The sequence below is a fragment of the Cricetulus griseus genome, assembly GCF_003668045.3.
Source record: "Cricetulus griseus strain 17A/GY chromosome 1 unlocalized genomic scaffold, alternate assembly CriGri-PICRH-1.0 chr1_0, whole genome shotgun sequence".
In the NCBI taxonomy this organism is placed as follows: domain Eukaryota; kingdom Metazoa; phylum Chordata; class Mammalia; order Rodentia; family Cricetidae; genus Cricetulus; species Cricetulus griseus.
In genome coordinates, this window is record NW_023276806.1 from 73,223,721 (window position 1) to 73,246,062 (window position 22,342).

At 41.9% G+C, this 22,342-nt stretch overlaps 1 protein-coding gene across 1 annotated transcript in view; it reads right to left on the bottom strand.

Annotated features, from left to right (window-relative positions):
- The window catches only part of Pdgfc (platelet derived growth factor C), a 162,210-nt gene extending 140,422 nt beyond the window's left edge, over window positions 1-21,788 (bottom strand). Inside the window, exon 1 of the mRNA XM_027392923.2 lies at window positions 20,850-21,788. Within this exon, the coding sequence (XP_027248724.1) occupies window positions 20,850-20,967 (118 nt within the window). The 5' untranslated portion in view covers window positions 20,968-21,788. The remainder of the gene's footprint in view (window positions 1-20,849) is intronic.
- Between the last annotated feature and the right edge of the window lie 554 nt (window positions 21,789-22,342).

Below are 22,342 nucleotides of genomic sequence, written 5' to 3' on the forward strand. Positions count from 1 at the left end.
TAAAATGCTCATGTGCCGTATTGCTAAGTAGATGTAATTATAAAATCAAAAATAAAACATGATAATGATTATCAAATATATCATACCAAATTGTATAAGAAATCAGATTTTTATAGATTTAAATGTTTACTTTCTAAATGTTTGAATGCCTACCAAGCCCTGGACACAACATTGTGGATGTGATGACTTATAGTCTAATCATGGAGAGGGAAGGTGGGCACTCTTCTTTTCCCCCCAGAGTCTTTTGTCTCTGCACAGTGAGTACCTACTGCCTGTACTGAGGTTCTAGGAACAGCAGTCAAAGCAGAGAAAGGAGGAAACAAACTTACAAACTTACACTACATGTCTTCATCATGCTGGAGGTCCAAGGACTTCATTCATGAGGCTGCCTTCCAAAAAGCATTAAAAGAAGCACAGCTTATTAGTAAATTTAATCAGATTTCATCCCAGGAAATTACTCCTGCAATTCATGCCAAGTGTGGTTAAGGAGTGAGAGATGCATATGATCAGGTATTTACATGCTTATGAATATGGGATTAGGTTTTGGTAAATTTTGAAATCACCATTAGCATGAAAGTTCTAATAATTAAATTGCAACATTACTGAGCGAGACTAGAAGGCTAGCACCACAAGGCAGAAAATAAGTTAGCAGGACTCCTGATTAGCCTCCGGTTTACGATACTATATGCCCCCGGTGGGGGGGGGAGGGTGTTCGGCTGGTAAATTGGCTGCTTTACACACATGAGGTCTTTAGTTTGGCTATCGGAATCCATGTAAAGTGATACATAAGTAAATTAATTAAATTAAATAAAGCTAGGTGTGGTTTGATGCCCCAGTGCTGGTCAAGTGGGGATCGGCAGATGCCTGGGATTTGCTAACCAGCCAGTCCTACCTAACTGACTAGTTAGAGGGCTGTGAAAGACCCTGTCATGTAAAAATTTGGATGACACCTGAGGAACTATTCCAGTGGTTGACTTTAGCACCCTTCCCTGAACACACACACACACACACACACACACACACACACACACACACACGCACAGAGGTGCTGTGTTTTGGACAGAAAGCATAACATGTAAATAAGGAAGGAAAGTAATTCCCACCTTTATTCCAGAGTCAGCCTAGCCTTTAGATTTTATTGTAGATAGAGAAAGGTATTCATCAATTAGCCAAAATCTGAGCCTGATGATCCACTCTCTATCTAGTTAGAAAAGGGGTCAAGACCAGGCAGGTGAAGCCCACAGAATCAGCTGACCTGAACAAGGGGGAACTCTTTGTTTCCCAGACCGATAGCTGAGAAACCAGCATGGGACTGATCCAGACACCATGCACGTGGGTGTCAGTGAGGAGATCTCGGAAATCTATGGGGCCTTTTGTAGTAGATCAGTACTTATCCCTAGCATAGGAATGGACTTTGGGAGCCCATTACACATAGAGGGATACTCCCTGAGCCTAGACAAATGGGGGTGGGCCTATGCACTATCCCAAAGACTATGACAGACTCTGAAGACCCCCTATGGAAGGCCTCACCCTCCTTAGGGAGCAGAAAGGGTATGGGATAGGTAAGGTGTTGGGGGGGGAGAGGCAAAGTTAACTGAGATTGACATGTATAATAATCTTGTTTCTAATTTAAATAAAAATGGAGAGAATGAAAAAAGAAATAGTTGAATCATTGCTTCCTATAAAATGTGTAGAACAAGAGATTAAATTGAGTACTTCCTAGAGCAAACAATACACTCACACAACATAGTCCAAATCTAAAATATCTACATCTTTCCAAATGTGAACTTTAGGGGCAATATTGTCCTGTTCTAGACTTCATTCTCTATAACTCAGTAAAATAACAGCACAGGTCATATTGCCATTTATAGAACATAACTTGTTTTAGCATGTAGGCTGAAATGAAATAAATATGACCTGTGTACAGGAGAGTACAAAGTATTCACCAAAAGGGAGAATCTGACTATTTTCAAATAAGCAAAAGTATGTTCTGGAGCTTGGCTTAAATCTCTGGTTTGTTTGGCCAACACCCTCCCTGCACATGAGCATTGGAGTCACAAAAAGGTGAGTAATAGAAACTTGAAGTCACAGAGTCATAGGAGAGCCTAAGTTACAGGTCAACTACTACATAGATTTACAACAATAACTCCAAGCTTCTTAAGGAACACCATACCTATCTGCTGGTATTGTCATTGGGGAAGATATCAAGAATTAACCACTACCTAGAACTCACATTTCTTTCAAATTGTTTCTTCACAACTTGGCTTTCGTGACTCACTGACAATATTGACCACACTAAAACTAAATCTATTAATGGTTGAAAATTCGAAGTATTCTTTAACCTGCTGTCAGTCCCAGTACAAAGAACCGAGTGGCATACAAAATGTGGAAATCAATTTTGGTGGCTAGACTAGCATGGGGGTAGCAGAGGGCAGTTCTCCTCCAAGTCTTGGGAGATTCCGGATATTAAATAGTTAAGAAATTGATTTATTAAAGGTCTAACCAAAAAGCTAGCACCATTCTTTAAATTTCTAATCACCACTAAGGAAATTCAGTTTTGTTTACTAGCCTCTAATGGGATTAAGTTATCAGAATAAACTGTAAAGAGCTGTTCTTTTATTTAATTTGGGTTGTGATTTTTTTCTTCTTTTTTCAGCACCAAAATTAGATATAAAAAACAACCCTCATAATCATTTTCAAATATTTGAGCATAAAGAACACTGATTAGTTAGCATGAAAATAGCAGTTCAGGAAAGATTACTGTCCTTTAATCTTTGTTGAAGGTAATTATTTACAAAATAAACATACTACATTTTGACTTTTATGGAAACACTACAGGAAATGCTAAGAATGAAATATTTGAAATGCAAAACAAAAAAACAAAAAAAACCATAGCACAATGTTTAAATTACAGACATCAAAACATAAGATGACTTCTTAAATATGTTGGGCTCTGTCCCTTGAATAGAAGGAAGGATATACACAGTCAAACTTCACTGGCTCATGTGGGAGTTACTCCTTACTTTATTTTTTTCTTTTATCCTTTACAAGGGAAACCCTTCCCCTCTGCACCAAAGATCATCCCTTTCCATCAACAACTGTGTTGAGAAATTTTCTTTTGACACTGAGACACAGCAGCATCTCTCAAAGGGCAGACAAAGTGTTTAACATGCTTAGTAAGTTGGATTCTTGCCAGAGAGTATTCGACTAGAGTTGGCTAAGGAGTAGATAACCTCAGAGGTATCCAAGAAGAGCATAGATCTTTGTAAAGAGTTGGTCAAGATTCACATCTGATGTCACATCAACCCAGCAGATATGACACACTAGTTTCCACAGAACTCATTTCCGGTTCCACTGTATTGGTGACTTTTCACTACAGTTCCTCTGCAAGTGCACAATAATATTGTCACTTTTTAAATCATTGTATGTTTCTGTCTTGTGAAAGCAGAGAGAAGAATGGGACTCCCATCAATACCTCTGCTGGTCTGTTGTCCTTAAAAATCAACCAGATGGTAGCTTATAAGGATGTTTGCCATAAAAGGCAGCAAATATGCATTCTTACCAAAATTATGCGTGTCAGTATTTTTCAAGGAGATGAAACACAAGCCAAGATATTGAATAAAGTATAACATGCAGAAGAACGAAGATTGCCAATGTATCTATGAAGAAGCTCATGTTCAGTTGGATAATCAGCACAACTAAGTCCTTAGCCCAGGACTGAAGGATGCCAGGATGCATCTGCCTACACACAGTACCCACAGCACAAAGACAGTCTGTGTTTCTGCTAAATGTCACCACTTCTAATTGTAGCTGACTTCAAATCTAAATATACATAAAAATAAATAATAATTAAGTAATTAATAACTCTACCTCATTAAGAAAGTTAACATGAAATAAATGCCAGGTTTTTTTGTTGTTTTGCGGTGTGTGTGTGTGTGTGTGTCTACAGTGTGTGTGTGTCTACAGTGTGTGTGTCCCAAACATTGTATTTCCATACAGCACAAGCCTGTGCAGTCTAGACACCACACTTATGTAAACAGCAGTGTGTGGTTTTAGTTTGCTTGTGACACCATAAATATTGGCATAATGAACATGTGATTCCTGCCATGAATTCTGAACTCTCTCCCCAGAGTCTGCTTCTGTTTTGTCCACATGCCAGAGCTACAGAAGACGTGGCCATAATCTCATATGTTCAGAGCTGAGAAAATCAACTTCATTTGCAAGGAAGAAGAAAAATTATCCTTTATATTATTTGAGTGGCTATAACAACAACAACAACAACAAAATAACCCACCTTTTTAAAAAACATTTTTGCCTTCCAAAGGACAAATTAGAATTGTCAATCTCAAAACCTGAGGCACAAAGAGAAAACACCTGGTTGCATCTGGGTATAAGTGGAAAATTCAGAAGGAGAAGGGAATCCAGAAGTTAAAGATTTTGCAAATATACTTTTGGTAGGTCATGATCTTCTCTGAATCAACTCACTGCAATGAAAAATTATCACAAAGTTGACATTTTAAAATTAGATTTTCCTGGAAATGATACGTTTCTGTTTTCTGGTTGAGGAAATAACATTCTAAGCAGTCATCATTATAATCTGCCCATTGGGTTCTTGGTTCATCAATTTTATTCAGTCTAAGCAGAAAGACTGGGGCCATCCTGTGGGTCCTCTTTTAGTTCCTCAAAATGAAGCCAGACATTAGTTACATCTCTCAGTTGTGAAATAAGGCAGATGACTCATTTAAAGATCTTAGATGATGGTTTAGGATCACTGAAGCCAACAGTACAGCAGGACAGACTGTCCTGGGTCTAAGTGTGCTGTTTGTATTTCACTCAAGACCTACCATCTGACGTATTGTGCTAAAGATTATTCAACATTTCATTGACTAACTCTTAAAAGTCATGGTAGATTAGATCCACTGATAATCTACAACAGCAAATGGTGACTACCAGAGCACTCTGGGAGCTTGGAGAATAAGAACAGCAGACTGAGAAATGGAAACGGTTTTTAGTAGAGGCCCTAACTGTCTGTGGGCTTTGAGTAAGTTTGAAGAACTTCTGCTCCAGTAACAAGCATTTACTAAATGACCAATATTGTCAGTCCCTGGCAGCTGAACTACGGTATACACCTTCTATTTCCTCTGTCCTTTACAATCACTCTGACAGATCCTCTAGCAAATAAAAACCCAACAGGTGTATATTAGAGAAATCTAATTTGAAAGGTGAGCATATGGGTGACGAGCTGATCTGTGGTAGAGATTTTCCAGTGAACACGTATATCAAATCATTGAATCTGGCAAACATACTGTTTTTATATAGTGATTACATTTGATAAGTTTGGAAATATACTAAAATAATATGAAAAATATCAAGTATATATTTTAAAAGGAAAGCAAATTCAGGCATTAGGAACCTCATTTAAATCAAAAGCTGAAACCTTTCTTGTGCTGTGGTTTTACCAATAACATTCACACAGTTCATCAGATTCACATAGTATATCAGATATAGAACTTCATAATTAACAAATAACTGTTCATTCCACAACAAAGTGTAGAATGGTGAAAAGACAACTGCGTACCTATGCTTCTGCATGCAACTCTTCCTTTCCTGCTACATTCTTCATCCTTTAAGATCAGCCTTAGTTAATAACTCCATAGAAGCCTGTCCTATCCTGGATGTAGAAGACCTTTTGGTTCCTTTAGCATTTGAAGGTCTCTAGTATATCATAACCCACACTGGCTGGGAATACCAAGTATAATCCCAATATATAACTTCATTTGGATGACCTGTTTTCAGAGTATGACCAGGCCATTAAACAACAATGTATGGGACTGAACCAACCACTTGGACCAGCGGAATGACTGGTCATTGGGAAAACAAAGATATTCATGGTACATACAGATCAACTGTGGGGCATCTTGTATAAGAAGGAATGAGGAAAGAATCTCAGTACCCTTGGAAGCCACAAAGCTTTGGTCCTTAGTCCTCAGCCCAGCAGCAGCAGCAGTAGGACCTAAAAGCTTGTTTAAATTCCAACTCTAAGGCTCCACTCAGGACCTGCTAACTAAGAATCTGAATCTCAATCTGATCCCCAGGTTATGTGCCTTCAAGCCTGGCTGGAGGAGACTCAACCACAGCTCCACTGTGGGTAAGTTATCTGGCATTACCCTCATTCAGCTGATCAAAGGGCTAAAAAGGAGCAGCTCGGCTAAACATAAATCACTGAGTAATAAGGGTACTAGGGCATAGTTTGTGCCATAGGTAACCAGAACCAGACTTTGGATAATGACAGAATCTAAAAATACAAATGTGCTGGGCGTTGGTGGTGCATGCCTTTAATCCCAGCACTCGGGAGGCACAGGCAGACGGATCTCTTTGAGTTCGAGGCCAGCCTGGTCTCCAGAGCAAGTGCCAGGATAGGCTCCAAAGCTACACAGAAAAAACCTGTCTCAAAAAAAACAAAACAAACAAAAAAAAAGAATGAAAGGAAAATACAAATGTAATTATAAATATTTTACCTACTAATAGAAATATCAACATTCACTCACTGCCTTGAAAATAGTTCTGGACTTCTTTAATGGATTGTGTTAAACACTTGGAGTTTTTATGTTGGAATGCAGAACGGAAACCAAGACAGCCCATGAGACTCTGAAAGTACTCTGAACATATAGGAAACTGAATCACTGGATGGCAGTGAGGAATCCACAAGGTGGGTACCAGGATATCAAAGTGTCAATAAAATAGGTATGTTTGATGTTCCACTTTTCAGAGGCAATGGTATAATGTTCAGTGACTACTGAATCCCTTAGACCTATCAAGGATCTCATCATTTCTGCATTTTCATTGAGAAGCAGGCATGTGGCAGGCATGAAGAAAACAGCTCAAGAGAATGGCAAGGCTGGGGATTTAGCTCATTGGGTTTTGACTGGCTGTACAAACCTGGCAAAATGAATTGGATCCACAGGACTCACATCAATTCTGCTGCCTCAGCCTCCCTAGTGCTGAAATTATGGGCAGGTGACATGATGCCTGGCCCTCAGAACCTACGCAAGAATGAAAGGAGACAACTGACTCTACAAAGTTGTTCTTTGGCCTACACGTGCGTGCGTACTCTCTCTCTCTCTCTCTCTCTCTCTCTCTCTCTCTCTCTCTCTCTCTCACACACACACACACACACACACACACACTCTCACACACACATTCTCACACACTCACACACATTCATACAGTTTAAACAATAATAAAAATGTGCAACTCAAAAGAGTGATCTAGAAAATCATTATCAGGAAGAATGCACAGACGAGCCTGTGCATTCCATCTGCATTCCCTGATTCACAAGGACTATGTATATAACCTTTCCCTCTCTTTTGCCAGCCTAAGTCTTAACATGCCAGTATAGAAACAAACCATTGCTTCTCCTGCCAGGCGGTGGTGGCGCACACCTTTAATCCCAGCACTTGGGAGGCAGAGGCAGGTGGATCTCTGTGAGTTCCAGACCAGACTGGTCTACAAGAGCTAGTTCCAGGACAGCCTCCAAAGCCACAGGGAAACCCTGTCTCGAGAAAAAAAAAAAAAAAAAAAAAAAAAAAAACATTGCTACTCTGGGACCACTCTGATATCTGTTTCCCTTTTAACCCTGGAGATCTCACACCCTTACTTAGCTATTCTTCCATACCTTTCATTGCATTGAAGCATTAAAGAAAAATCAAGTTTATTTTCACTGGTCACCCTATTTTTGATTCTGTTGCTTTTCAAACTTCTCTATTGACCCTTGACATTCTGTACTTTCTATTTCAAGGCACGTGCCCCTTGTCTGGACCGTAACCCTTCATGGGGATTTCTGAATGTAGTTTCTTATTCCTTTAACTGCAGTCTTCACTGGTCAGCAGTGTTCCTATGGTTCCATCTCTACTCAGGATAGTGTTGCATGTAGCTTATAATTTGGCTTTTTTCTGAAGCCAGTAAAATACTCTTCCTTTCATGCCGCCACCTTGCAGTGCCCATTCCTTTAGATCTATTTGTTTTGTCACTGTGAAGACAAGACCTACTTTAGAGAAAGTGTATTCCCATTTATTAAAACCTCCCTCTGCTTCTGATTCTGCCAGGTACTGGTGTGCCTATATTCCCAGTCCCTCTTCTTACAGCCTGCTCCAACAAATTATTTCAACATCTTTTAATAACTCCAGTATAAACAAGCTTTCTTTCAAGAAAGCCAAACACTATGGCAAGTTTTACTCTGCGTAAGTGCTGGTGGCAAATCTCTCCTTTCTCTTTCCTTGCTTCCGTCCTTCCTTCCATCTCTCTCATTCTCCCTCTTTCATTCTTTCTTTTTTTCTGTTGTCATTCTGTGTTTTGAGGCAGGGTAGCTTTGAGCTTACATCAATCTCCTGCTTCAGCTATCCTATTCCTGGAATTATAGATGTGTACGCTCATGGCTAGACTTGGATGTATATCTTATGTTCTCCTTTGAGTATAAATGACTTGGAGGCACCAAGCTGCACTGACCATAAGATCCACCAAAAAGGTCCATGTAATGATGGCTGGATGCCCAGAATGGCACTTTGGAAGATGATAGAACCTTTAAATGGCCAGAGTTTAGAAGGGGGATTATATCACTAGGACCATGTCCTTGAAGGATACAGCAGGAAACAAGTACCTCCACTTTCCTATCTTCTGCTTCTCAGCTGCATACTTCCATCATGATGTACTGTCCCAAGCCAATGGCTTAAAGAAGTGGGTCTGCTCAGTTGTTGGTGAGATTTTCTACATCTGTGACCAAATAAAACTGGTCCCTTTATGAACGGATTATCTAGGCAATTGTTTTAGTGATAGCAAGTTGAGTAACAAAGGCTAATTCAACGTTTCATCTTCCATGATGCTTCACAGTTTGAGTAGGATCTATCCTCCCTCTGTCATTTATAACTCATTCAAAGATTTTTGTATGAAGACAGATTGCATACAGATACATAAAGGGTCTGAACCTCAGCTGTTATGTACAAAATCACAGAGAATCCAATTTAAGAGAAAATCTTAGAGATTTTTGTTCTTGTTTTCAGACTTAAGGGCATCATTAGAGAGAGAGACAGAGATAGAGGGAGGGAGGGAGAGAGGAAGGAAGGAAGGAAGGAAGGAAGGAAGGAAGGAAGGAAGGAAGGAAGGAAGGAAGGAAAGGCAAGTCTCATGTTGCACAGAAACTGTAGAATCCACCATTGTCTGCTGTTTAAACCTGGAAGTCAAACTTTCAACAGCAACACTTAAGAGCTGCCAGCATGGTATGACACCATCCATTATTAAAATCTAGAAAGAACCATTGATTTGTTGATCTGTACTATGGATTAAAACCAAGTAAATCAAGCAGAACTGAGGGATGCCAGAGAATTAAGATATGCTATAAACTCAATGTAGAAATTATTTACTATCTTCTACTCACTCTGATGCACACAAGTATGCTTGGCTTCTGCTGTCCACCTAATGTGCAAGATTTATGCCCCCACTCACCCAGACCCCATGTTTGGGATCAGTATGACACAACCCTCCTGCTCAATTTCAGAGAAGGAAAAGGAATAATCTAATGCAGTTAGGAGACTCAACTGAGAGGAGGACAACTGAGGGGTGGATTTAATATCTAATTCTCCAGGAAGATGAACCGATGTCAGATGAGGTTTGTCATAAGAGGTTTAATTCCAAGACAAGCAGAGTTCCAGTGAACATAAATCATAACTGCAGTTGGATTTCTATTTTACATGGCTGTAGTTATAGTTCTACTCTTCTGAGCCAGAACAATTATTTTACAATTAGTTGAGACATGTCTGTGCCCAGAAGGAAAATTTCAATTTCAATCATCATATTTTCCTTTAATAGAACTCAGTGCTACCCAAAAGCAGGCCAATTTAACTTCTCACTTATAGTGGAATGGACAGACAAATGTACATGGGCTGAATCTTAGTTGTTTTCAAGCTATCCTATAAAATAGCAATAGTAGGATCCCATGTGCTAGACAAAAACAAACACACAAACAGCCAAATTTAGCCCCTCACTCTCAAGGTGGCATACAGTGACAACCCTATAAAACATCACATGCAGCCCTGAATTTGGACTGCAAATCTATCACTGAAACATCTAGTAAATGACCCAATTTGTTTACACGGCCCTCTAGCTTTTTATGGACTTTCCATAAAGAAGTTATTACATCCATTCCCTTTATTTTGTTTAAGAGTGTTTGAATGAGCCCCAGAACCACAAGCTAGTTAAACAAGACTTCTCTTAGATGGACGTGGTCTCATATAATTCACCACTACCGGGGAACTTTGCAGAACAGTGTTTGTAGTTTGGAAACTCCGCACATTCCCACATGCCAAAAGTATTTCCTGTGCTTTATGCAGTTTTAAATACTCGGCAGATATAACATATGAGGCCCATTTTCCCATTTTTTTCCAATGCAGAGTGTGGCATTTGCACTTCTTCCAGAAGGCCTGAACCTCCAAGGGTTTTGCTATGGTGGGCTAACCATTCTGAACAGGCTGCACAGGAACACTGTAAGGTAAATGGGAAATCCAGACAAGCTAACTGGTTTCCTAAGATGTAAATTCAGGCTCTAGAAGGAAATCATTTTAAAGCAGTTAGCTTAATGGGGTGCCCAACTGATGCCTATTAAAAGTTATCGGTACAGATTAAAAATGAATTTCCACCAGGAAAGAAAAACTCCTTTAAAAAAAAAAGCAGAGAGATTATTTAATTCTTTATTCCATGTGCTTAATCAAGCCTTTAAAACTCAAGTCTGTAAATATCTCAAGAAAACAGAAATGAAAGTTACTCTTTAATGGTTTAGTGTCACCAATTAATTTTCTGGAGGAGCCTTTCAATATCCTGGCCAGTTCTCAACCTCCTGCGCTATGCTATTCTTAGATGCCTGCTTCATTTGCAAATAGGTAAGACAATTATGACCCCAATGACCGGTACACAGCAAGATTCCATTGCAATCATCACCTATATCTCTAATGGATAGAAAAAAGCATCAGAGACTATTAAAATGTCCCTGTGCTATGACATGTAGCATTGGCACTGCGAGGCTCCCATGTGCTTGTGGAGTGCCAGAAACAGCACCCCAAACTGTATGCATAGTGTGAGACACTGTTACATCCAACTTAATTAGTTATTATTATTATTATTATTATTATTATTATTATTATTAATAACACACCCAGCTCGGCCTCCAGGTTGCCTCCCTTTGACTATGTATGTACAGATCCATGCTTTTCAAATATATCAAATTTTAATCATTTTAGTGTATTTAAAAATTGCTATAATAAATTCAGATCTATTCATCAGTGAATCTATTTTTGTTATTATTTATGGCAGCTGGAGCCTTACATATGCCAAGTGTTTCTCCAGTGATCACATGGCAAATCACACTTTACCAAGCATTATTGTGGATTGATGGTGTCTCCCAAGTTCGTAAACAATGTGAACCTCAGCATCCATAATCATGTCTAGGTTTATAATAGGACAAGTCAGAAATAAACACTTTGAATTGTCCCAGTTTCCCAAATCCAATGACAAAGCAGCCACCACCAATAAGAAAGATGAAGATGCTGGCTGGGTATGGTGGCACACACCTTTAATTCCAGCTCTTGGGAGGCAGAGGCAGAAAGATCTTTGTGAGTTTGAAGCCAGCCTTGTCTACATTGTGAGTTCTAGGAAAACCAGGCTGTGTAGGAAGATGCTGTTTCAAAAGACAGAAAGTTGAATCTTTCATCTCATCTGTTCACATCTTGCTCACATCTCAAGCAAATGCACTGATTATAAACACCCTCTGCTTCCATAGAAAGAGAAATTATAGCACTTTAATGCCTACCAATTTACATTTCTAATCATCCTAGCTATGAATACGTGTGGCAATATGGTATATGAGCTGTGATTTATTCCTCAGTATAGAGAAAAGATAAATGATATGACTGTTTAGAAGGCAGATGTCCTTATAAATAGTCACCAAAAGAGAACTGCCAGAAACAGCATAAGTGTCTTGGTAATCTAACTTCTGTTGTTGATGGTTTGTAATCATTTTGTGATCCAAGGACAGGTACGATGGGCAGCTCAGTATACTTAAGCCAGAGGCCTAGTTTTATCTCACAAACACTGAAATGCTTAAAATAGCATCTACCAGGAACAATATTTTCTGGGGTGCAAACGTATAGTCTCAAATAATGGCAACACATCTGCACAGCATACTCACCATAATTTAGTCCTTTCTGGTCCTTAACTACTTTAAGATACTGTAGACATTGTTACATATACAGGGGCCAACCTCATCAGAGAACTAATGCAGTTTCTCAGCAAAGGCATCTCAGAAAGATTAATATCCTACTATACTTGAATTCCTCTTCCCTTAAAAGTAATAAGGCTGTTGTCCATGATTAAGTAAAGGCTTCATTATACTAATGCCCTGTAACAGAAACTGCTTCTTGTCAACCTCTGGAACCCTCCCCCAGCCTCCTTCTGCATGCCATCTATTTCATGAATAAAGTGTGAAAATAGCTCTTTGTTTACTTAAAGGAGGCAATACAGAATAGTGTGAACACAGTAGGGTTTGGGAGCTGGAAGGGAGATTAACCAGTTTGCTCATCTAGCCAATTCAGAATATGCTTAACTTCTGAAAGAAAAGAAAAACTCAAGCAATGAGTAATTGACCATGAACACCAAAGCAAAACTCTGTCCCTGCCTGCCTGTTTAGAAAATAATTAAAATGGTGGTTTTGAGCTGAATTATAAACATGCAGACAATTTTGTATTTCATTATGTTGATTGCCAGCGCTGCAGAAAGCAGACACTGAGAACAGCATCAAGACTTCAAATACAGGAGCTCAGAACAACTCTCTACCTTTCCTTTATTTTGCTCTAGAGTCTAGACTGTTGTTGCTTCTGTTGTTTTGTTCAGGCTGTTCCCTTGTGTAGAATGTTTCCCTTTCTCCCAAACACTAACTTCAAATAAAGTCAGCTTATCCTTACAGGAACATTTCTCCTTGAACCTTTATTCAGGCAAAAATCAGACATCCAGACCAAGAAACTATTTCAGTGTGGTGAGTCCTTTTAATCCTGATAATATTGTTGACACAGACCTGATAGCACATGAGCTAAAGGATGGTTCTGCCAAGCTTCTGTAGCAGATTTTCAAGGGCAATAACTGCCCTAGCACTCAGAAAGATGAAACAGGATGATGGTGAGTTTTAAAACCAGCCTGGGCTACAATAGATCAAGACCAGCTTGAACTACAAAGTAAGACCAGATGTTTTTAAAGGAAGAGGAGAACGAAGAGGGGAGAATAATAAGCTCTTCTTCATTTACCAGGCACGATCCCAGCACCTACGGCAGAGGTGGACCCAGAGCACATGCTTACTATATTTGCTGATTATGTCCTGATAAAGCATTCAGGATGTTTCATAAAGACAAGGCACATGACTACAAGGCCTGTCTTGGAGGCAGACTTAAGGAGAATATTTCACCAGCTGTGGGAACTGTACTAAGCTACTTGTTTGTCTGAATAACTCATGGGATGCCCACAGATTAACTATGTCCTTTCTGCAAACACTGAACATAAATATGGCCCCTGTTGGGCACTCTTAAGAGTTCATGAAGCTTTTCAATATGAGGCTTACAGAGTCCCCAAGAACCATCCCTGTAAACGGTGGGTTCTGTGTTTTCCTGGTGGCCCTTGTTGTCTTTATCAATGTACAATGGATCCTGCAGCAGTGGAAACTCATGACCTTGAGCATGCATTAGTGTGCCTGTTGGAATTAGGAGGCTCGCTTCCTTCAAGGGGACAATATACCTCTCAGGAGGTGTTCAGTAACACACCTCATCTCAAGGGGAAATGACTCAACTCAACTGGAAATGTATGAAGCAAAATAGAAAAGCATCATCGTTTGAAAGTTAGAGGAATTACCACAGAACACAAACAAAGCAAAAGGAAGAAAGCTAGTCTTGTAAAGACAACTGGGGTGACAACTAAGGCCAATGAAAACCAAAAGGAAGCAAGGTCGTCTCTAGCAGACCAGATTAACATCTGCAACATCCAGAGATCTAAAAGGGAAGGGAGTGAGTGCAATGCCATCAATGTAGGTGATATGAGCTTCTATTGTATAAAAATATCATATTTAAGGACTTTGCTTTAGTGTTAATGTCTGTCTTACAGCTCATCTTTATAAGTTCCAGATCATGTGTGTTCAGATTTAATCATTTTAACATAAAAGTTTTAAATACACTAAATCTAGACTGTTTTAGGCAAGGCAACGATCTATCATTGTGATTATTTTCTGATGTTTTTAGCTTTGTTAAAAACAAATGAACTTCTAAATGGGAATGACTATGTAAGTATGTAAAATCACCTATCCCTGGTGCATGAGCTGGCTTATTGGAGCCCATTCCCTATGAGAGGATGCCATGCTCAGCTTTAATACAGGAGGAAGCGGCTTGGTCCTGCCCAAACTTAATGTGCCAGACTCTGTGGACTCCCCAATGGAACAAGTTCCTGTTGGGAGTAGTGAATGGGGGTGGGCTGGAGTGAGGCTAGGGATTTGGAGGGAGAACTTTGTTTGGAATGTAAAACATAATTTAAAAAATAAATAAGTAAATAAAATCATCTTGAAAAGAATAACACACCATATTTTTTCTAGTTCACCACATGAAAATTCATCAAATTCTGTGAAACATTTAGTGGCAAATCTTGCTACAGAAAAGATTCACATTTTAAATATTCATACAGCTCCCTTTAGAACACACTTTGCCAATGTCAACCATCCATTTCATCACTGTCAATTACTGAACTGAAATTTTAATTAAAATAACTCATCACATAGTTGACTTGCTTGCTGTGAAGCTATGAAACTAAGTGGTAAGAACTTTAAAGGCAGCCTTTTCAGTCATTTGCCAAACTGCCTCATGTTTATACCCCAGAATTATTACAGTATGCCTTAGCCAGATAAATTGATCTATAAATTGAATGTGCTCATTATGAAGTTGTTTGTTTTAATGTTCTTGTAGATAATATTTTATCTTTTAGACAAGCAAACACAAAACTTTCTTATATAAAAAAAATACTCTTCAAAAAGTGTCTCAGTCTGACAACACAGTGTAATTGCCTATTTGATTCTAACATAAGGAAAAATATATCACCATATTAGCAATTGACTACTGATATGCTATCTCATACCTTTACAAGGGATATCTTTTCGCTAAGGCCTCACCCAGTTTTCTTGTCAGTGGATCCTAGGATCTTCCCAGGTCAAACATCATCAGCATAGTACTGGTTGCTGATCTTTAGAATTTTAAGGTACAAGCTGTCTATGAGCCTAAGTACACCATGAGAGGCACCCTGATTTTGCTGGCAGCTCATCTACTTCCAATTCTCAATAGGCTTAGTCCACATCAAATAAGCAATCCTCAGAAGACACAACATATGTGTACATGCAAACAGCACTTTTAAGAGTGTAGCCAAAATCACATCGTATCTAAGTAATCAGCCCATTGCTTGGTACCCACACACGTGGGGATTTGGCATGTTCACCAAAACCGGAAAGTAGTATTCTGATCTGTGCCCGAGTTTATCTTTCTATGAAAAGGCCCAAACACTGTGGGCAATGTCTTCAAAGGGGACCTGCTCCTATAGTAGATACCACTGTCTTGCTATATAAAAAGGCATCTCACACTCAGAATATTTCATGGATACTGAGTGAGAACACAAGATTGCAATACCCTGATCCTATAGCAAATAAATCAGACTAGGCCCATGCTCTCAAAAGGCTCAGCCTCCATAATGAGAGCCAGACTACCAATTAAAAGAAAAGGAAGTAAAGAATGAAGCACCAAGAGCAATAAAACAAAGCATGGAAAGTTCTATGCAGCTAATTATCCTTGATGAGACAGTAAGGTTTGGATAGTTTGGACGGAAGGGTTGGCAAACCTGCCCTGGAGAAGGTATGCCTAATATGCATGACAGGAAGACACTACTTAGGCAAAAGCAGAGTGGTCAGTATTGGTCAGAGAAGCAGGGACAATCAACTAAGCCACTGGACCACCCATGTCTGCCTCCACACCTCTTCCAGGTACAACTCTTAAAAGTGACGCCAAAAAGCTGCAGGAAGATGGGGTGTAGCCAAAGAATTCACACCCCTTCTCTCCAGGTCCCTCCAGGGACCTTACTTGCAACCTGAGCTAAGTTGTCCACTGTGTCAGAGAGCTTTGATGCTGGGAGGATAAGAACCCTGACCTGTCAGCTCTGAGGCTCCAGTGTTGAAGAATCTTTTCTCAAGTAGGGGCTGTGTCAGGCAGCTTTGAATGGCTGGCCCCTTTGTGCTGGTAGAAGAGTGGACCCACTACAAGCATGACCCTCTTTTTTTATTGTGTTTGAGACAGGGTTTCTCTTGATAACAGCCCTAACTGTCCTGGAACTAGTTCTGTAGATCAGACTGGCCTCGAATTCAGAGAAACCCACCTGCCTGTGCCTCCTGAATGCTGGGATTAAAGGTGTGTGCCTGACATTTCCCCCATTTTAACAGTACATAATGAGTACTAGGGACAGCATCTGGAGATCAAGCCGTAGACAGATTCATAGGGGAAAGGAAAGGAAAATTTTTACTCACAGGTGAAGACAGAAGTGGAGATAAATGCATAACACAAATTACATCACTAGTACATTATAGAGCTATTTTGGCTACAAATAACAGTTTCAAGTAAATAATTCAAAACATTAATATGAGAATAATCCAATGAAGGAACTTTGATTATCACATGCTATTTTGACATAGCAGAAAGCCTATGGGGACAACTTTAGTGGTCTTAAAAATAAATGTTTTGAAGGTACTTTCATATAAATTATCATATATCAGATTATCATTTATTATTAAATCAAAGACTTGGATGTTTATACATATAGTTGAGAATCTTAACACTAAAGATGTTACAAGCACAAAGGTAGAACTAAGCATAAGACAGGTGAAAAAGAGGTTTCAGGATGACGAATATGACCCGGCACAGCTAGGGCTCAGCTGAGTGGATGATCTACACCACTCAGGCTGCAACTACAGACCAAGCTTAGCTCCAATACCAGCATCTGTTTCCAAGGAATTAACCAATCCCATGCCATCTGCAGAACTTCTATAGGACCTTTGCACTTTCTGAATACCTTTTAAATCTACTGTGAAGTATTTGTGATTCAGTCGAAACTATAACATTTGGTGCAGAACCTTCAAAATCCGTCCATTGGAAGGGAAGGACAGGACTCATCATTACATAAGAGTTCTTTCCTTAGTCAGCTGCCTCAGCTCTCTCAAACAGAGCAAAACCATAGGAGGAAGTTTCTTTTTAAAGCTCTTAAATAACAAAAATAAATGGTACAAAGGTCACACACTAAGACTTAAGGACTGCCTTGCAGGAAAGCCCTTCCAGCCCTCACTCAAACCCTATGTACAGTGGGCACTTTTCTAAAGACTTTGATAAGTTTTTCACCAAAGAGATTGCAAGCTCCACCTAATGGAGTATAAGAGGCGGGCACAATTTGATTAGATGCAGGCATGTGGCAGCAGTAGGAAGAAGGAGCTAGCACTAAAAGCAGAACCAAAAACTCAAAAGCATTCCTAGTGGACTATTCTTCCCAAGGTAAGTTGCCCTAAGAACTATGAAGGCCCCTGTAGGAGAGAGCATATGCAATAGCTGATGGTGGTAAGTGAACCTCAATAAAGGCCAACTCTAAGTCAAAGCTCAAAGCAATTAGGGAGAATAGGGATGGCAAAAAGCAATTTCAGATTATGGGTCCCTTAAAAATCACTGACACAAGATATGTGGGGCATGCCTCCCACCAACAGCTTTGTAACGGCTATCTATGTGGGCTATGTTCAGTGCACAAAATAAGACTTTCTTCTTGTTGTTTCTGAACATATATATATGATTCCTCCTGCTGCAACTCAGAAGCACTCAGGAAGAACTTCTGAATCTCACAGTAGGCATTCTCATTCCAAACACTTACTTCATACTGACATAAGTATTTCCCCTCAGAGTTTAACAGGCAGAAATCCTCCAAGTAGGCCAATGTTATTTCCCAAGTCATTTCCTTGAGGAAAATGTAGAAATTTTTGCTTCATACAGGAGCCTTCGGGATATGAAGTAAGCCTTCAGGGATGAAGAAGACCTGGGGGGTAAGGTTCAGTGGTATATTGCTTATCTCACATGTGTGAGGCCTGGATTCGATCACTAACAGTGGGGTGGGGGAGGTAGATAACAGTATTTTTCATTCAAATAACAAGAGCTATAATCTTACGATAGGAAACAGACAAACAAGCAACTTGCAACTGATGCCAATCCCTAAGTTTGAGTCATGCCCACATGCTCCATCTAAGTGGGTATATCTAGCTCCCCTATGGAACAGACACAGCAACCAATTCCCACATCAAAGTAATACTAATGAGACCTAGGAATACGAACACCATGGGGATGGAACCTTGAAAACAGTGACAAGCTCCTATTATCACAAAACCAGATCAATTTGGAGACTATGGATTGGCCTTTGGGAGGCCTTTGCATACAATGCATCAAGTGGACCCCTGGCATCCTCTAGGTGGAATTGTTAGGAGTGTTCACACCAACAGAATTGATCATCAATGCAAAGAGCAAGAGGGCAATCAAAACCCAAACACAACCCACTATGAGAGTGAAAAATAACCCAAAAAAGGAAGTGGCAATTTTGAAAGACAAGAGAAGGAGGAAGTAGCTGTTACTCCAGGAAATCTGGTCACATTCCAGAGGGCTCTTCTTTCCACACCCACCTGTTAGCTTCAAATCCTGAAACCTTGATGAAGTGGGAAATGCAACCTGAGCATGTGCAGAAAAATAGCTCTCTATTGCCCCCTAGTGCTGGCCGGTCCTACCTCTCCTTAGGCTGGAAACTATCAGGTGAGTAGTTCCTCTGCTCTCTACTTAACTTCCTGCTGCCATCACTCCAAGAGCTAAACATAGCCAGATCCTCTGCCCACAGATTAGGAAACGACTAGGCTATATTTAGCATCATGCATCTTAGGAATGAGAATGGCCCAGCCTCAGATGGCACCAGAATGTGTGTGGCCTGGCTTAATGAACTCACATCTCCTGGGGATGTGAGGCTACCCAGTGGCTGCAGGCAGCTGAAAGCTCTAGGGCTCATCACAAAGTGGTGAAAGCCGGTCACAGAGGATCACAAGAAAGGAATGCAAGGAAAGAGCAAGGCTGTGCACAGGTACTGAGGAGTCTGGGAGATGCTAGGACACAGCAGTAAGAGATGAGGAACTGGGAATAGAAGAAGGACACTGGGAATAGAAGAGAAGGTGATCCAATAAGAAGCAATATTTTGAACTGGACACTTATTTTGCATTAGAAAGAACAAAGGTTGGTTGGATCTGCTTCCTGCTTGGGTATAGCTAGTGTTGTGGCTCCTTTGACCCCTGAGCCCTTTGCAGGCCCTATGATTATAGATGGATCACTAGACTGCCCTTTGATCAGTAGTTCAGGAGCCTACAGATGCCACATGCCATAACATTAGCTAGGGGTAAGGAGCAAGCACAACAATAAATGTGATACCATATCCTGGCACAGCTAGGGATAATGAAGAGTACTTATGTATTTTGGGACTTCGTTTTAAGATGAACACTTTACAGAGTTGAAATCCAGATGTGGACTCTTGAAGCATGCCCTATATGTAGAAAATGTCACCATGAGTTAAACAATGCTTGCACTCCATTCTCATTCTCCAAACGTCGCTCATAGACTTCTTACCTGGCTAGTGAAGTAGCATTGTAAACAGATGACAAAGTAGAAAAACATGTAGATTTCTTTTCAAATAGCAGCAAGAACCGCCACTTGTAAACAGGGTGTTTAATATTCCAGTTTCAGACAGCCTACATTAACATTGTGGTTTCATGTGCAGTATAAAATTTCTATTTACAAAAGAGTCTCAAAAATTACTTCATAATGGCAGATCAAGAGCAGAAGGGTTTAGAAATGGAATGATGCAAATCATATGGGGTTCAGAGGCTAAGCAAATTACACACCCGAAGTTTCCCTGGCCTTATGAAAGGAGCCTTTCTCCAGCTCTGTGCAATCCCAGCCCAGGGGAACTCGCATCTGAAAGTTTTCTAAACATTTCAGGTACACTTGAAAGCTCAAAGTAATTCTCATTTCCTATGCAGGATTAAGTCGTTTCCAACACACACAAAATAGTCATTCACGAACACACACAATAAACCACACCGCCAAAAGGTGAGGATTTCAGGGCACAAAGGCACGTTAAAAAAAAAAAAAAAAAAGTGCAAGAGAACAACCATCACTGATTTCCCTTGAAAATGTCCAAGTAGCTTCTGGACCTCCGTATTCTCAGCTATTTCTTAATTGGTGCCTGTCTTCAATTAAGGACGCTGATAACTTTCCTGAACTCTTCATTCTACCCACCCCCCACACCTGTGTAAAGTCAAACATGCCACGACTCATTCATTTTTTATTTCTTCTTAAAGGTGTTCTTTTTCTCGTAACTCTGGCCATACGCCACGCTGCAATGTGGTCACAGCTGACTTTTCCAATGTTCCCACAGCCTGAGTGTCCTCTCCAAGCGGAGGTTGTGGGGCACTCCCGCTTCCCTGTGAGTTTTGGAAGTTGCAAACTCCAAATCCAGAATCCCCATCACCCTCCTAAAGTGCACGCGGACTCACTGGACTCCATCTGCAGCGCCAGAGACGCGACCATCAGCTCCAGAACTGGAGGACCCCACAGGCCACCGCACAATGCCAACGGGAACGCAGAGAGAAGCGGGAAGGGGGAGGAGGGGGCGAGACTCACCGTTCTGCTCCTTGTCGCTGGAGAGCTGCAACTTGCTGCTCAGGTTGGACTCAGCCCGAGTCCCGGTTCTCAGGCCGGCCAGGGCAGATGTCAGCAGGAGGAGGCCGAGGAGGAGCATTTGGCTGACTGGGGCGAGGGCTCACTCGCGGCGGTCACTGGGGAAGCGGCGACTCCGAGGCTCAGCCCAGCCTGGGGAAGGCTGCGCTGCGGTGGAAGCGCCTGGCCGGCTCTGGCAGCGGAGAATCGCAGGGTAGTTTCCACATAATCCCATCCAAAACTTTTTCCTAGAGCCCTCTTCTGTGTCTCCAGTTTTTGAAAAGGATCAAAGCAAAACCTGGACCTGAACCAGTTTCCCAAGGTTTAAACAAATCCTGAGCTGTACCGAAGTGCCTGGGGTGGGGGAAGGCGAGGGAGGAAAGAGGGGGTGGGGACGCGGGGGAGCGGCGATGAGTCGTGGCGACTCTCAGGGAGCACCTGTCAGTTTGGGGGGCAGGACGCAGGCGAGGACTCCAGGTCCTGCCGAGTCAGTCTGGAAGCCAGGTCGACAGCGAGGCGAGCACCTTGGGATCAATGACAAAGCTGTGGATCGGGGCGGCCGGCGGCGCCCCACCCCCACCTGGGGGGAGGGGACCGTGCCCGGCAAGCGCCGCGCGGGTCCCGGGCGGGCAGGGAGGCCGCGGGGGCGACTCGGAGCTGGCCACAATCCACCCGGGAGCCACCGCCTAGCTGCAGTCGGCGGCCACCGAAGTCCTCCCGGGAGGGGCTATGCTCCTCAGGAAGCCGGGAGACCTAAAGCGGCTCGGAATCCCGCGCGCTCGGGTGTCTGAGCTGCGGCAGGGCAGGACGCAAGGCTGGGGAGCGGTGGCCGCTTTGCACTGGCTGCGCTGGGAAGGCCTGGCGGGCAGGGAGGACCGCGGTTGTCCCCTCCCTGTCTCCACCTTCCCCCAGCGGGCGGCGCGCGGGGCGCAGGGCGGGAGGGCGGCCCGGCAGGCGCGGGGGGCGCGGGGGGCTCCGGGGGCGCGGCCGCCAGCTGGCGGGCCAACAGGTGCTGGTGCAGACAGGGGGTGCTGCGGGGCCCGCGGCAGACGGAGCCCACACTGTGGCGAGGAATGCCGCCAGGAGGCCCCTGCTTCCTTTCCCCTGGGCGCCCCTAACCCCAAATAAGGAGCCTGAGGGCTGCTCAAGGGTGCTGCAAAGGCAGAGAGCAAAGTAGGAGAGGACAGCCACTCCTCCTCTGACTCTCCCTGGCTGTGACTTGTCTGGCATTCCTAGGGGGATCCCCACTCTTGAAGAGCTTTGCCAGGATTCGTGGTCAGAGTTCTGAACTGAAGTAGGGTAGTTGAACTCAAGATCCCTCTAGAAAGACTCCGTCTGAAGGAGGATGAATAAAACAAAAGTGAAGATAGAGTCCAAGTCGTCACATGAATTGAAGCCGTGCACGGCTATTCCAAATACATGCTGTCAGGCTAGGGGTTGGAGGGTGACACTGAGCC